At 46.4% G+C, this 16,068-nt stretch overlaps 6 protein-coding genes across 6 annotated transcripts; 3 read left to right on the top strand and 3 right to left on the bottom strand.

Annotated features, from left to right (window-relative positions):
• The first annotated feature begins 53 nt into the window (after nucleotides 1-53).
• On the top strand, nucleotides 54-2,127 carry V8C40DRAFT_258360 (DNA-(apurinic or apyrimidinic site) lyase APN1). Its single transcript, XM_083218697.1, has 3 exons — nucleotides 54-438; nucleotides 508-1,119; nucleotides 1,186-2,127. Exons 1-3 carry the CDS (start codon nucleotides 165-167, stop codon nucleotides 1,587-1,589), a joined length of 1,290 nt encoding a protein of 429 aa, XP_083067669.1. The 5' UTR covers nucleotides 54-164; the 3' UTR covers nucleotides 1,590-2,127.
• Nucleotides 2,128-2,723: 596 nt separating this feature from the next.
• Nucleotides 2,724-3,815, bottom strand: V8C40DRAFT_278263 (uncharacterized protein; the record flags this gene model as incomplete). The annotated part of the gene is made up of 2 exons (XM_083221049.1): nucleotides 2,724-3,040; nucleotides 3,137-3,815. The coding sequence occupies 2 exons, from the start codon at nucleotides 3,813-3,815 to the stop codon at nucleotides 2,724-2,726; spliced, it is 996 nt and encodes a 331-aa protein (XP_083067668.1).
• A 2,549-nt stretch (nucleotides 3,816-6,364) lies between these two features.
• V8C40DRAFT_278262 (F-box protein) lies at nucleotides 6,365-7,393 on the top strand (the record flags this gene model as incomplete). Its single annotated transcript, XM_083221048.1, has 1 exon — nucleotides 6,365-7,393. The coding sequence occupies one exon, from the start codon at nucleotides 6,365-6,367 to the stop codon at nucleotides 7,391-7,393; it is 1,029 nt and encodes a 342-aa protein (XP_083067667.1).
• A 254-nt stretch (nucleotides 7,394-7,647) lies between these two features.
• On the bottom strand, nucleotides 7,648-8,775 carry V8C40DRAFT_278261 (uncharacterized protein; the record flags this gene model as incomplete). Its single annotated transcript, XM_083221047.1, has 3 exons — nucleotides 7,648-8,175; nucleotides 8,230-8,381; nucleotides 8,421-8,775. 3 exons carry the CDS (start codon nucleotides 8,773-8,775, stop codon nucleotides 7,648-7,650), a joined length of 1,035 nt encoding a protein of 344 aa, XP_083067666.1.
• A 407-nt stretch (nucleotides 8,776-9,182) lies between these two features.
• On the top strand, nucleotides 9,183-10,737 carry V8C40DRAFT_258358 (WD40 repeat domain-containing protein). The gene is made up of 2 exons (XM_083218696.1): nucleotides 9,183-9,606; nucleotides 9,663-10,737. Exons 1-2 carry the CDS (start codon nucleotides 9,420-9,422, stop codon nucleotides 10,622-10,624), a joined length of 1,149 nt encoding a protein of 382 aa, XP_083067665.1. The 5' UTR covers nucleotides 9,183-9,419; the 3' UTR covers nucleotides 10,625-10,737.
• V8C40DRAFT_130780 (WD40-repeat-containing domain protein) lies at nucleotides 10,721-16,003 on the bottom strand. Its single transcript, XM_083211053.1, has 2 exons — nucleotides 13,177-16,003; nucleotides 10,721-13,124 (listed from the first exon to the last, which is right to left on the bottom strand). The coding sequence occupies exons 1-2, from the start codon at nucleotides 15,676-15,678 to the stop codon at nucleotides 10,818-10,820; spliced, it is 4,809 nt and encodes a 1,602-aa protein (XP_083067664.1). The 5' UTR covers nucleotides 15,679-16,003; the 3' UTR covers nucleotides 10,721-10,817.
• Nucleotides 16,004-16,068: the final 65 nt, after the last annotated feature.

Below are 16,068 nucleotides of genomic sequence, written 5' to 3'. Positions count from 1 at the left end.
CAACTTCCGACGCGGTTCTTCCTTGCGCCGCGACAACGTTCACGCATTCATTTCCTACTTCTTGAACACAATTTTGCCTCTCAGTTGATCTCTTGCTTTTTCTTTTGCGTGTATTGATTAGTACCGCTTCATCCGAGCACCCAGTACCAGATTGCGCTTTCAGAATGCCCCGTCCTACTAGAGGTAGCCAGAAAGCAATCAAGCGCGAAGAAGACGATATTGACTCCAAGGATATAAAGCCAATTAAGCCTGTATCCGCGGCGAAACGAAAAGCGGATTCGGCACCAGATGCTGATAGCAAGGCTCAAGCTCCAAAAGTCGTGAAAAAGCGCAAGGGACAAGCCAAAGGAGACGAAGCAATGCCTTTAGTAGAGAGAACCGCTGTATCTTCGCTGAGCAAAGCTATGTACATTGGCGCCCACATCAGTGCCGCTGGAGGTATTTCACCATGATTCATCCAAGTGCATATAATGAGGAGCACTCATGCTGATATTTGTGTTCAAATAGGCGTCCAAAACTCCGTAACAAATGCTCTTCACATCGGCGCCAACTCCTTTGCCCTGTTTCTCAAATCTCAGCGCAAATGGAACAATCCTCCCATTACGGCAGAGGCCAAAAACGGCTTCATTAGCCAGTGTAAGGAGCATCACTACCACGCCAACGAGCATGTGCTCCCCCACGGGTCATACCTAGTCAACCTTGCGCAAGCAGACGCGGAGAAGGCCCGTCAGGCATACGATAGCTTCGTGGACGACCTCGGCCGGTGTGAGCAACTCGGCATCAAGCTTTACAACTTCCACCCTGGGTCCACTGGAGGCGACACAAAGGCCGCTGCTATCAAACGTATTGCTACGCAGCTAAACAAGGCGCATAAGGCCACCAAGACAGTAATTACGGTTCTGGAAAATATGGCGGGCGCTGGTAATGTCGTGGGGTCCACTTGGGAAGATCTCAGAGATATCATTGCTCTCGTGGAGGATAAGACACGTGTTGGAGTGTGTATCGACACTTGCCATGCCTTTGCTGCTGGTTATGATCTGCGGACTCCCGAGGCTTTCAAAAAGACGGTCGATTCTTTCAACGAGATTGTCGGCGCAAAGTATTTGAAAGCCTTTCACTGTGAGTCGCCCCCCTCCCTCTCACGCCCTCCCTTGATGTCAGTACTAACCATGGCATGGTACGTAGTAAACGACAGCAAAGCACCCTTCAATTCCAACAGAGATCTCCATGCAAATATTGGAACCGGCTTCTTGGGTCTCCGAGCCTTCCACAGCCTAATGAATCATGAGGAATTCCAGGACAAGCCCATGGTCCTAGAAACACCCATCGATAAGAAGGGCCCTGACGGCAAAACAGTCGAAGACAAGCAGGTTTGGGCTGATGAAATTAAGCTGCTGGAGAGCCTCATTGGCATGGATGCGGAGACTGACGAGTTTGAACAAATGGTGAAGGAATTGCAAGCCGAGGGTGCTGAGGAACGAAAGAAGATTCAAGATCAAGTTGACAAGAAGTCAAAGACCACGGTGAAGAAGGAGAAGGGTGGAAAGAAGGTGAAGAAGGAGGAGACGAGTGACGATGAGAGCGATTAGAAACAACGAACAAAGCACCCAAGATACGCTGTCAACAATACCAACACACAACAGAAGACACTGTGATAATACTCCGACGAACCAACAAGAACTTAATGCATGAGTATTCACATTTATTCACTCTTCTCTTGACTCAATGCAAAAGCGAAGTGAGACAGGCCGTTGAATGGGTGGTCCAGCTCAGGATTGATCCATCTTGATACAGGTAGATGGCAAAAACAGCAAAAAGAGAAACATACAACAACCGGTGTTCGCTGATGGTCACCCACTCAACTACTAATCTGTCTCTCATTAGCTTGACTCTGGGAGAGCGGACGGGATCCCGTATTTTCTAATGGATATGGTCGTATGTGTTTGATCTCAGGGGTAACTGGCTCTAAGTGGGCATGGGGAGGAGGTATATCAAAAAGGCAAAAACATACAACAGCCGGTGTTCGCTGATGGTCACCCACTCAACTACTAATCTGCCGGTTAGAGGCTTATCTATGGGGGAGCAGACGGGACCCCGAGTTCTCCTCTACCTATGGTCGTATGTGCTTGGATGGGGCGTTGAGGAGGTTCTTAACCCTTAGTCTCGGTGAGATGTGAACAAGCGTGATGGGTGGGGCCAGACACTTGACGTTTCATGAGTCAGTCCAGACTCTCCTTAGTAGGACTCGAGATTTGAAATACAAAATTATACTCAGCTAGTGACCGTTTAGTTAATATTCGAAATGGCTGCGTTTGTGTTTGAGTGTTTCTGAGTTGAACCGTGGTGGCGGGATCCACCCCTGTGGCATCATGAAGATGATGCTAGCCAGGCCTGCAAGTGTACTAATAAGTGCCATATAAATTTAAACAGAATATAATCTATGGTGTAATATATTTGTGAAATGCAATTATGTCTTACTGCAGGAAAAATATATAGCCTGACAGAATATGGGAGATTTTCATCATCAGCGAATAGTGGGAAAAGATGATCAAGACTCAAGAGAACGATACATGAAACAGAGGAGAACATCGGCGGCCGAGTCAGCTACTAGAAGTATACAATTGAGCCTAACAGCTTCTCTAATTTACAAAGATAGAAATCCTCTTCCTATGGAAGATGTGCTCAATTTTGGTTGGTTCTATACTGCGATTCTCCGCTAACATCTACTCACCATTGCCTTCGTAAGCGTCCAACTGTTTGTTCATCTCTCTGACAGATTCTATCGCGCCGGATATAGAGTTGATCTCGGGAAACGACTGCAAAGATATAAAGCGGCTATCATCGTCATCATCTTCCTCACGAAACAGGCTCCCGGTCATCTCTGTTTGAACCGGGCTTGTAACAAGAACTTCAACAGGAATCGGTACTGTGTTATCCTTGGAGAGGTTGAGAAGGCACTTGATCACCTTCTGCAGCCCATCTTCAAAGGCGTCGATTTCAAAATGCACCGCTCCATCGATAATACACACCAGTCTTAAACCTCTCGGGAGTCGTTTGATCAGCCAAACAAACAGACCACACAGTTGGTCAATATCCCCATCTTTCAAGAGATCAAGCTTGATATCTTTCTCTATACCTGTCAAATCAAAAGAATGATGTTGCTTCAATAGCTGCAAGATCATACCTTTCATTATTGCCACACCTCCAATATCTTCATCGTCATCATCTTGGTCGTCTTTACCATGGCAACCACAGAAGAATACCGTTGATATGTATCCCTCTCTTGTGCGGAAAGACTGAGTCAAAGTGGCGCACAGGAGCGAGAGTGCCGATATGTAATGGCAATCGTCGTACCCAAAGTCGCCCTCAACAAGCAGTTCCTTCGATTCTGCTTTAATCGCCCAGTCTCTAAACTCTGGCATACCCACAACCTGCTCCGCGCGGACACGATGCCGTAAAGAAATGACATCATGTTCATTTGAGATTTGCTTGAGATCTTTGTCATCTGAGTATGGAATGTGAAGAACTTCCTGAAGCCAGGCAGAATTTGGAGATACTGCCGGTTGAACTTGGACGCTATCTTGGGGGTGCCATACAAGCGGTTGCTGGGGAGGATACATGTACGGAGCATACATGCAGTATGGATATTGTTGCATATATGCTGGAGGGTACCATGGCAATGGTGTTCCTTGTGCTTGTGTTGGTGGTTGCCACGGCCCAAGAAGCATGGGAGCTGGAGATGGAGATGGAGCCGGAGATGGAGCCGGAGATGGGGATGGAGTACGCTCCCGAATGAGTTCCTTGAATTGGTTCATTGCGGCTTCCATGTATTCACGATTCTGCAATCGCTGTATATTACCCTCGTCAAGGAGATTCTTGACTTTGTTGTATAGGAATGCAGAATTACTTTCGTTTTGCTCTCTGAGTGCATCGATTTGAACGATGATTCGAGTTTGGCCTGGAAACGATTAGAAATGATTGGAACAGCCGTATTAATAGGACTTTGCAACGTTGCTGTCAGAGGCCAGTCATAAAGGAAGTGTTTCCCTCCTCCTCGAACCCGGATAGGGGCGTCTGAGTTCTCAACTAGCAAGCCAGGCGGCTGAGGAGACTGAACAAAGGTATAAGAAGGAGGCCACCGGCCTTTGTTTCTAGGGGAGTCAGAGATAAACACAGTCCTTTGTATAACCCTAGCTGCGTGGTCCGTGATAGTGACCGTGCCGCCTTCACCCCTGACTCTTCCACTCTTCCTTTGAGCCGTAGACTGTCCTATCACAACTGCGATAAAGTCACCGACAACTTACCGAACAATATTCGAAGAATTTGAGGGCCGTATTGTGCCCATCTCTTTTTACATTGGGCAATCAGAACTCGCAGTTCATTTGGCAGCATTGTACTCGCATAATATGCTCATTTTTTCCCTTGTATGGCGACAGTGGCAGCGGCATGGCTGAAAGCTCTGGGCATTAGTCATACATATATGTATTACCAATTTCTATGGACATTGGATGCCGACCATTGCCATCATTTCCACATACGACGATTCATGTCTTCGAGAGTTCTTTCTGGAGCTAGAGTTTGGATGGGATGAGGTATGAACAGTACAACATAAGACACATGTAATGAGGAAGAAGTAGTAAATGAATGGGGATAAGATAATAAATTAACGCTGCTAAAACGCTATTTTAAAAAAAGAAAGAAAAAACCGCTATTCATAAAAAAAAAGAGAAAAAAAGAATGAAAAAAAGAATGAAATCAAGGCAGAGGCCGTGAGTAGTTGGGAACGGCCGTTCCACCAGCCGCTGCGACCTCCATCTCCAGCCTCTCCACCCTCCTCCTCAAATCACGCAGCTCGGCCCGTATACCGGGGGCTTCGCCACCGAGGAACTTGTAGAAATCGAGGAAGAAGGAAAAGAGGCCGGAGAGGCCGGACAGCCAGTCGGCAACTGACATATTAAAAAGTTTATATTGTAATAATGAGTGAGTAGTAATGAGTGAGTAGTAAGAAGATGCTTTAATGAGCGTGATCCCTGTAGTAAGAGAAAGGGAAAAGAGATGAAAACAAACGCGTGTTCAGAAATATATAGACTACATCAAGCTGGTTGGTCTTTCCCTCGCTTAATACATTCATAACATTCTTGAAAGTGAATAAACTTCAATCGACAGCACCTGTCTATTTTTGAAAGAAAACAAGAACGAGAAAGAGACGGCGCACATTTTGCTCAACTACCAGACATTAAGATAGAGAAAGTACATCTGCGTATGGAATAAGGGAAAAGAAAAGAAACATAACACCGGTCTCTGTCTGGGTAAAGGTCTGACAGAAAAGACGTGAGAACGAACGCTCAAATGGGTTCATCAATGTAAACTCCCATTCATCAATGTAAACTCCCATTCATCAATGTAAACTCCCATTCATCAATGTAAACTCCCATTCATCAATGTAAACTCTCCTTATGTTGTAACATCATAATACCGAGAATGAATGGTACGGTTTTACTTTGGCAGAACAAGTGGGGGAAGCCTATCACAGAAATCCCTCCATATTTCGAGACGACCTGATCGGCGCCATTGCATACATTGGTAGCACCATATGCAACTGGAGAGCAGATGAAAACAGCGTCATTGCTCAGTTCTGCGAGACGGCTTGAATTTGTCTATCGAAACTATAGGGCTTGTGGTGGTATCAATGAGTTTTGGTAGGTTTTTACGCTTTGGCGTGTTACTGCTGAGTTTGTGGACCTGGAGTAGCACAATTTTTGTTTTACATTGGAGCACATTAATCCCACTACTTATAGTTCATAATCTTAAAACTTTGCATTGCCTACTTTAGATCATATAGATACTTTAGTACTGATATCTACCCAGGTGTAACGAGGCTTAGAGTTCCCAACCTTGGAAAATGGAGGCGCCTTGATCTGCCTTGAAGGAATTTGATTTATATCCTCGTGTGTCCCGCCTTAGTACAATGGCCTCTGTCACGTAGATTAGTATATGTACTATATAGCTACCTGTTTATGAATGTTTTTAGATGCCCTAGGTACCTAGATATATAGGCAGGTATTCTATTGCTCTAATCCTGTGAGTATATGTACCTACCTAAGAAGCCACCCCATTTATATACTACCTACCGACATGAAGGTACCTAAAACTCTATAACCCCATCTCATTTTGCCTTTAATCCTATGAATCCGACCCTAAAGAAGGTTTAGAATATCGAGTTCTAGGTTGCCTCGGGGCAAATCGGCCCACACCCGATATTATAAATACATACTATATCAGCCCCAATCGAATCCTCCACCTCCTCTTCCCAAATATTCACTCTTAAAAGACAGAAAAGAAGAAGAAAAGAAAACGTTCTGCCATGAACATCGTCAAATACCTTACCGGCCTCGTATGGCGCGCGCCTGAGTGCCAATCTCAGAGTCAGAACAGCCCTATACTTCAGCTGCCAGTCGAACTGCTTCTTATAATACTTCATTTCCTTCCTCCTTACAGTCGACTACTCGTCTACCAAACCTGTCGGGACCTACGAGCAATCGTTCATCGAAACTTCGTTGCCGGGAGGGGAGTGATCCTGGTCACAATGGAGCACAGACTGATCTATCTCACTCATCTCGCCAGGTCTCTGCCTGATCGATGGGTTTGTGCCAAATGTTGCAAACTTCATCCAACTAGCAGGTGGGATACGCCATCATCTTGGTTATATAGACCAAGATGTGGAGATGGCTACCATTGGAGTTCCGATGAACACAGCGAATCCCGCATATTTTTTAATTATCAACATTCTGCATCGCATAGACACATTGAACTCACGCTCAAGTACGCTCGATTGAATAGCTCAAAGAGAGCACATCAAGAACATCTCAAAAGACTCCTTACAGCACATCACGCCACCATTATTCGCGTAGTTGAAGGCATTCAACTCAAACGCTCTTTTTACCCTAAGGTTGTAGATGGAAGATATTTACTTCTTACCGTCCAGACTTATCTTGCGCTTGGAAGTAATCTTATATCACAACAGTCTATGGATTGGATTCAAATTTGTCCTCATCTGACTGCCCTGGGTACATTTTCCTTGTCGAGAGATCATAGGATGCATCTAGGGAAGATTATATACTTGGCTTTCGCAGCGCCAGCGAATACTCCAATTTTTGAATCCTGCTCTTCTTGTGGAACAGATTTCTCTGTACAGGCATCACCAAAGCTAGCTACTGTATGCATATGGCAAGATTTGGGTCCGGAAGGATCGGTATATGATCCAGAGTGGGCGGCGATAGTGCGCGAGACGACAAAAATCTATCACCGGCCTGGAAGCATTCGTGAGCTATATGGCCAGCATGAGCACAATGGTGAACTCTTACAGATAGTCCCCAAGCCAGTTGTCTTCTAGTGCTTTTTTTCGGGAGCAGTTATTCAGCCACCCAAGTTTGTTATCCAGTATCCCATGTCTTACATGAAAGCTATACGGACTAAAGAATAATCTCAGATACTAGAGAAAAACTGCAATAGCAGCAGATACTAGAAGAATATATTTATAATGGTAGACACTAGAAGAAAGTAGCGATAGTAGTAGAAAGTAGTGATAGTAGCAGAAAGTAGTGATAGTAGTATAAAGGTGGCTTCTATTCATATTCTTTTCATATCCTATTCTATTGGCTTCTTAAAGACGCTCCGTAGCGTTGACTGACCAGTCCCCGTCCCATGAGAGGCTCCCTCTAACCACAACTCCCGGATACTACCATGAGGATAATCCAGATAAGGGCCTAGGTCAAGCCAATATGTATGTTGATCTCTCACATGTGCCTTCCAACTAATATTCATAGGTGACCCTTCTATCCCAAAATCGTGCCAAGCCCGGATTATTCCCTCTCGCTCATCTATAGAAATTATAACTGCGATATCTGTAGCGCAGTGCAGACAAGAATTGAATATCCACCGGCCTGGGGATTCGCAAGCTGATGCAATACCTTGCTCAAGCAAAGTAACTTCTTTAAGCAGGACGTGCTCCTCGAGCTGCCGCATACCCATCTGACGGATAGACGATTCCTTCCGAAGGCGAGACCTCGCAGGCCCGCCATACATCATGTCCATGTGCGGGCAGACTGAGGGAAATAAGTCGTGTTCGTCCGGGAAAATTGGTATAGCACTATTGGTATTATTCTTAAACTTCCACTCTTCACGTAGGATAAGCGTTTATTGATAATCCTGGGCTCTGCGGTATAAGACTCCGCAAGTGGCGGTATGGGTGATTTCCTCGTACACGTATAAGGTTATCATCAGTGCCTTGAGGTATCTCCGGTGTATATTGCCCAGGCGAGAGAGCTTGAGGGCAAACTGTACATGGTAGTGCTGGACAGAATACGCTTCGATTTCAACTCCTCAAGACATGTCAACGGTGCAAGGGACATCCCTGGCACTAATAGCCCAGTAGGCCCGTGGCACATCTGAGGTATCAATAGGATGCAGCTTACAGCATTTCAGACAGGCCCAGCGGTTTAGTAAAGTGTAGGCCAGCCCTGCCCAAAACCCAATCTGATCTTTAAAGGAGAGCCGCGAGACCTCGATAGCCCAGTCTCGACATGTAACCTGCCGAAGTGTTTTACAGGTGTGTGAAAGGAGGAATTTATCATGTAAAGCCAGTTGATCAGTAATAAGGAGGAGAAGGTCTAGCGGAAGCTGGAGAATAACTGCGTTGGGGTTATTTTGGTCGTGGCCCCTGTGATGGTGGCGGCCTTTGCCTAGCAGTCGACGTAGAAACCGTAAACAATGCATTTTGAAATACCTGAAACTTGTCTGACAAGTGGTAACTTGAAATGCGAAGGGATCGGTCCTTTTTATACTCTGATATGCTCCACGAAAGCTACGTAATCGTGCGTTAATGGCGTTTTCTACCTACTGATGTGACGAGTGGTTTTTCTTTCTTTCTTTTATCTTCAACCAAAAAATCACCAGATGACTAGAAAACGCCATGGCGCGCTTATAATAAACTTTCAAACCTTGATTGTAAAGGCCAATTACCATCAATTCTCCATTTACTGAGCCCCTGAGAGGCTCTCCGGTAGCTGCGTCGGCTTCTTAATCATAATAGTATAAATATAAAAACAAAGACTGGGTTGTTCACCCTTGTTATCTATGGCTCGCTTTGACCAAAGTTTGCAGCGTATAAAGTGCCAGCATCTTTCGAATACATGCCGGGGCACGCTTGAAGATGCATCGGCTCCGCACTTATTACAACCCCGCTTTCTTCACCAAAGCTACATGTACGCTCAGGCACCCAGACAGATAGATGAGACGTTCATAGCATATTAGCTTAATGCGGCTCCGATCTAAATGAGCAATCTCCTTCTTAATCTTATGACCTAGTCAAGGCTACACATACTTTATACATTTGTCTGCAGCACGCTCTCGCCATACCTATGAGTTCTCCAACTTCCGGCCGCATCGAGAGTGCGAATGACTTCCAACGAGCTCAAGACGCATATCACGCCGCATTTGGGACTTTCCCACAAGGCAAGGATGACATAGTAAGAGCGAAACTTTTGTCGTTTATTATAGGGGCAAGCGAACAGGATTTGGGCACAATACAGAAACTTCTCGAGACCTGTAAGTCTGTCTGTCGCTGGACTAGAAAGCAGCCGTCAACTAAATCTCGTTTTAAGTGAATAATACCGAGGACAGGACAGGTGGATTGACAAGCCAGGGCAAGATCGTATCAGCATCTAGCGATTCCACGTTACGGGTGTGGGACGCTACCACTGGCAAGGAAGAATATACACTCATCGGTCATTCAGAAGCCGTTACCAGCGTCGCGGTCTCGCCTGATCGCAAGACGATTGCCTCCGGTTCAGCTGATCAGATCGTGAGGCTATGGGACACGACAACGGGCCGGCAAACGCGCTTGCTCACCGGCCACTCCAGTGCTATCAAAAGCGTTGCCTTCTCCCGCGATGGAACTAAGCTTGCTTCTGGGTCCGATGATGGTACGGTCTTGGTGTGGGATCTAGCAACAGGCCAGCAGGAGTGTACACTCTCGCACTCTACTGCCAGCGCTTCCTATGGCTACTACGGCTCCAAGGCTCACACCATTAAACACGCTGTTACTAGCGTTGCCTTTTCTCTCGATGGCAAGAGTATCATAGCTGGAACTAGGGATAATGGGATATGGATGTCAGATATAGCGACCGGCACACAAGAACCCCTTTCCGGCCCCTCCAATGCCATCACCAGCCTCGTGTTTTCCTTGGACGGGCGCCACATGGCATCGGGAAGTACTGATGGTACTGTACAAGTCTGGGATGCTACAACTAGTCAGGCCAAGTCTATTATTTCGGGTCATTCTGGCGCCATCACCAGCATTGCCTTTTCGCCAGACGGAAGCAAGATTGCAACGGGGTCAGCTGATTGTACTGTGCGTGTGTGGGATGCGGAAAGTGTTAAGGAAGAGCGTGTGCCCATATGCCAACCCAGCAATGTCAAGAGTGTAGCCTTCTCATCCGATGGTAGCAAAATTGTGGCCGGTTTGAATGATTACACATTGAGGCTGTACGATGTGGCAACCGGCCTCGAGGAGTGTGCGTTGACAGGCCATTCTGGCGATGTTACCGGTAGTGCGTTTTTCTAACTTCAATGTTCATACTGCGGACAGATTATATTACGTAGCACCACTCATACAAAGTATAAATATATACGTTCGCTTTAACAGGCTAATCAAAAGATATAGATAGAGTTGAATGGCAATATGATTGAGAAATATTTTCGCGGGAGGCTCAAGAGCCGATCTCATTGAGAGGCTGAGAGCATCGAGGTACACCATGTCAAACTGTCACCACCCCGCCGTATAAATTTGACAGCTCATCAGCCGATAAACGGATGAAAATAACCCGTCCCAATGAAGATCTTATAGCAACGGTAGATCCTGATATATTATAGCCAGAGTACCGGAATTCGACTGGTAATTTGAGGATGTTATTATTATTCCACGTAATCCAGCTACCGATGCTAATGCCGGGGCCGACAAAGCGAGCCGGAAGTGGATCCCATTCAACAGAGCCTCCAGTGCCGTCGATAGCCACAAGACCAATCTTAGTAAGGATTCCCAACTTGTCCTTTGTAAATGAGAAATGCCCGGAATACTGTTTGAGTTCGCACTGGGTGTCGACGCATTGCACGAGGTCGCCCGTGTCGACGCGCCAGACTGCGATCTTCCTGCCTGATATTGCAGCCACCAACGCTGAGTCATGCGAGATGGTGACCGACTCTAGGTAATTGTAAGGATTATCCGAGGTTTGAAGCGTTTGTATGCATTCGCCCGAAGCGACGCGCCAGAGTTTAAGCTTCTTGCTTGCAGTTGCCGCCAAGAGCGCTGAGTCACGGGAGAAAGCAATTGACCGGATTGCATCGTAAAACTCGCTTCGTAGCCCTCGCACACGGTCGCCTGTAGTAGTGCACCACAGTCTAACATTCTCAGTCTCCAAGTGTAGTGACGCGATAAGGGAGGAGTCATGCGAGAAGACAAAAGGATCCTCACCGGGTATCTCGAATAAGAATTTGCCGTCGACAACACTCCAGAGTTGGATACTGCCGTTATCCAGAGGGCCTGCTGCTATAATAGCAGAGTCATGCGAGAACGCAACTGAGCCACTAGATAACCGCTGCTTAGATTTATCCAGGCGCTGTAGCTTCTGCACGCAATCCCCTGTGTCTGTGCGCCAGAGTCGGGCACTGCCATCTCTTGAAAATGATGCTATAAGTGCTGTGTCATGCGAGAATGCAATTGACATAACCTCATCGCCATGACCCTTGAGCTCCTGCGTACATCTGCCTGTATGAGGGCACCAGAGCGAGATGATCTCCCCCGAGACTGATGCCACCAGTGTCGTGTCGTTTGAGAAGACAAACACTCCATCTCCATATTTAATGGCCGCTGGGTCTTCCTGTTGAAAGTCATTTGTTTTAACGCTCCAGAGTCGGACTGTAATGTCGAGTGAAGCCGACGCTATAAGCTTCGAGTCGTGCGAGAAGGCAGCTGAAAAGATGTCATTACTATGGCCTTTAAGCCTTTGCACACAATTGCCTGTAGCAACAGACCAGATGCAAATTGTATAATCCTCCGACCCAGATGCTATAAGTTTGGAGTCATGTGAAAAGGCAACCGCCGTGTTCTTATGGTTAGGTCCTTGTAGCTCATGTACACACTTGCCTGTAACAGTGTGCCAGATTTGCAGTGTTTCGTAATATATTGAAACTACTATAAGGTTTGCGTCATGAGAGAAGGCAGCTCTCGTGAGAGCTTTCGCCGTCCCTCTCCGTAAATGATTGGCCGTATCAACGTCCCAAAGATGGGTATCAGCATCAGCTAAAACTATGGGTGCCGAGTCATGCGAGAAAGCAACCGATGGGACTCCATGATCATCGCCTGTGGTAGTGCGCCATAGCTGAATGATTCCACAGTTTGAGCATGATGCCACCAACGCCGAATCAGGTGAGAAGGTGAGTGCGATTGTGAATTCGCCTTTAACCTCAAAATACCGTATGCAATCGCCTGTAGAAGTACTCCAGAGCCGAATTGTTTTATCCTCTGAGCCTGATGCTATGAGCGCCGAGTCATGGGAGAAGGCAACTGATGTGATTGGTTTTTCATGGCCCATGAGTACTCGCAAACAGTTGCCTGTACTAGTGCACCAGAGTCGGGTTGTTCTATCCAACGAGCCTGATACTATGAGCTTCGAGTCATGAGAGAAGGCAATTGACATAATTTCACCATCATGACCCTCAAGCTCTCGCACACAGTCGCCTGCACTAGTGCGCCAGAGTTGAATAGAGTCGTGCCATGAGCACAATGCTATGAGTGTCGAGTCACGGGAGAAGGCGACCAAACGACCGGGACTTTCAAGCGTGTGCTGCAAATAGGCGTGCCAGCGCTTCTCCATTATTGGTTTCGTAAGGATCCATTTTGGTTCTTCAGCCTCAAAGAGCCGTCTCACTCTACTATGCGAAGGACTAAAGACAAGTGCTGATGCATAAACTTGCAAGGGAGCAGACTCTATCGCTTTTCTATGAGAACGGATGAATTGATTCGCATCTTCAAGCAGTTCTGTAAGCTGTGGCATCTGTAATTTTTCCTTGGAAATATTAGAGCTTTATACGGAATATTTGGTTAGGGTCCAAACTTACCAGCTTCTGCATTGCTAATACGCCTTCTGACATACTTCGCAGCAGACTGAGAGCTTCCAACCAGTATAGGTATCTTCTCTCAAAGAATTTGTTGATCGTGTCTTCACTTCTAGGCATCTTTCCGTGACTTAGTTCCCGCGTATGTTCCGAGGCAATCAGGTGGTCGACCCAGTGGATACAAGAATAGCGAATGGGAGCCAAGGGATCAGGATCAGGTGAAAAAACATGTTCGATGGAGAAGTCTGGGAACTTCAGACTATAGATATCACGATGCAGTATCTTACTTAGCTGATTCAACGATCTAGAGAAGATAGTATGGTGCTGGTGTTCAATGCCCAAGGCCAGAATTTGATCGGGCACCTTCTCAAGCAAAAAGTCTTTAGCTGACTGATGTATAAAGTAAATAGTTTCTTCTCGAATAGTCAGAAATGAGCCACAAAACCCAATGATCTCTTTCAGTTCGTCTTCGTCGTCGTTATCAATATGTGACTCCAAGAGACAGCTCAGCTCTGACAACGTAATTGGGCGGTATACGACTGAAGTGATAGCCAAGATCTGCTGGCAAACTTCCGCGTCAAGTGAATCGTAAATATTCTCCATCATACGCTTATATAAAGCATCAAGTCCTGAGGGGTATGACTTCAACTTCTGGAGCGTATGCCGTTTCCGGACTCTAGGATCTGCTAGCTCTTGGCAGACAAGAGCTACCCACAGAAACGTGCCATGAGCGTTGGACATTAGATACTGTTCGATTTCGATTTGTGTATTTTTATCGTAGCTCTTCTTCGTCTTTAGATGCTGCACCTTGTATCGGATAAAGGATTGGACAGCAGCAGAAACTAAACTCTCGTTTAACTCAAGGCATAGCTTTACTCCATGCATGGTATCCTCGAGACTCTTCTCAATGATCGGCCAATTACGGCTTGAAACAATCCATTTGGCGCGACTTGAACAAGAAGCTTGGTTGATGAACTCGAGAAGACGTGACAATCCTTCAACACACTCATCGAGTGCATCAATGATTAGAATTGCATCGGTCAAGCTTGGGTCGTTTAGTATTGCCAACAGAGTCTTTGATAATGCTTCCCAGCTATTGCCGTCTTCAAAAAGCTTCTTTCCTGAATGGTCATACTTCTTTCGTACATGTGAGATAAGCGCTGGGCGTTGCATAATGATCATGTATATGAGACCCCGCAATACCGCCGTTGCGTTATTAAGTTGTAGTTCGGTAGCTTGGCAAAAGAAGTAGGATAGACATTGTGTAGTGATAGAATCTTCTATCTCATCGATAATGCCACATAGAAGCATAGTCTTTCCCTTCCCAGGGTCTCCTTTGATCCAAAGGAGCCCATATTGGGAGTTATACCACCATTTCTTAAAGTCGGCGTGGTCGAGTATCCAACGATATGAGTCTTTGAGCAAGTGGCCTTTGGTACGTTGAATGCGCGTCTTGTCGTCGCGGGGGTCCGTTTGGCGTAGATCCTGAAGGCATTGATTATTTTCTTTGTTTTCCATCAATTCCTTCATCTGCTGTTCAATCTGAGTCCTGAATGTCTTGTCTGTTTTTGTATATCGTTCCACCAGGGCTTTAGCGACACACGCGGCCGTTGCAGCTGCAAAATCCTGCCAATGTTTGTTTCCGTGGCCGTCTGCGTAATTACTGATGCCCTTGACAATGATGCATGGAAGCTCATCCCAGACTCCAGCAGCCTCCGTTTCAAACGCGATGACACCGTAATGCTTGGCGATCTCATCACGGCGCTTGCCCGATTTGATCACTGTATCGCTTGAACCGAATCGTCCAATGAAGATGGACGGTGTCTGAGATTCTTCACAAAAGTCTTGCGGTTTGGACTCTCGATTCGTCTCAAGACGCCTTCGCTTGATAATATGTTGATCATCGCTGCGAGCTCCGGGATATTTGTAGATATCTGCTGACCGTCGATTCCCTTTAGGAGGAAGATCCTGAATCTGTTTGAGGAAGACGGCAGCTCGTTTCTCAAGTCGCTCTCGTGCAAGCTCCGTCTCCAGGAAGGTGACTAGACCACGGATGTCCTTATTTGGCCGACCCAAGATATCCTCTGTGGTGTCTCTTGCCTTAAAGTCATCGGGACACTGTCTGCCGTGGTCATATTGAATCACGGTTCTGCTGATGATCACATCACCAAGGAGAATCTCATCTCCTGTGCCTGAAAAAGGCACGCCCCCACAGGTTCCAGTTAAGATGACAAGCCTTAAACCCGAATAGCTTGACCGGAGGCTTGCCGTCGCACTAGCCGCACTGACGTTGCCCGTATTTGGTAAAAGAACAAGGACGACGTCAAAGTTGCCGAAGCGCCCAGTGGTGTAAGTGTTTAGGTCTCCAATAGCCCTTCCATACCGATCACCGTCTTCATCCCAGAACTCATCGAAGAGCAACGATATGGCATCATATTCAAGCGGCAATGCACAAACCAGGGCAACCTCGAATTCGTCGCGGCTAGAGGGCGGAGTAGCCATCATGAGATGTATGGCTGGGAAGCCGATGGGACTAGAAAGAATTCGGATGATTCTCCTATTACGTTGTATTGTCGGTAGGAAAAGTTTTATTTTGTTGTTGAGAATGATCCAAATGATCAGATTGAATGAGAGATTAGCAATTTCCGGGATTTATTCTTGGGAGCCCCAAAGCTAAGGATAAGTTTAAGGCATCGTTAGGCTTCCACGCCTTGAGGGAAATTACAAGGCAGAATGCGGAGTATTCCGCGAATATCTCATAACATTGGGCAGGATCCTCAAAGTACATTGTATTCACCGGACCCCAAAACTATTGGTGCACGGGACCGTACACGTACAAGGTCCCTATTAGCCAGCAACTCATACTATAATACACCCTGTAATTTTTTCCAGCTG

Source organism: Trichoderma camerunense (genome assembly GCF_050948025.1).
Source record: "Trichoderma camerunense strain CBS 138272 chromosome Unknown V8C40scaffold_27, whole genome shotgun sequence".
Taxonomy (NCBI): Eukaryota; Fungi; Ascomycota; class Sordariomycetes; order Hypocreales; family Hypocreaceae; genus Trichoderma; species Trichoderma camerunense.
Note: the sequence above shows the minus strand (reverse complement) of the source record. Positions and strands in the feature narration are given on the sequence as shown.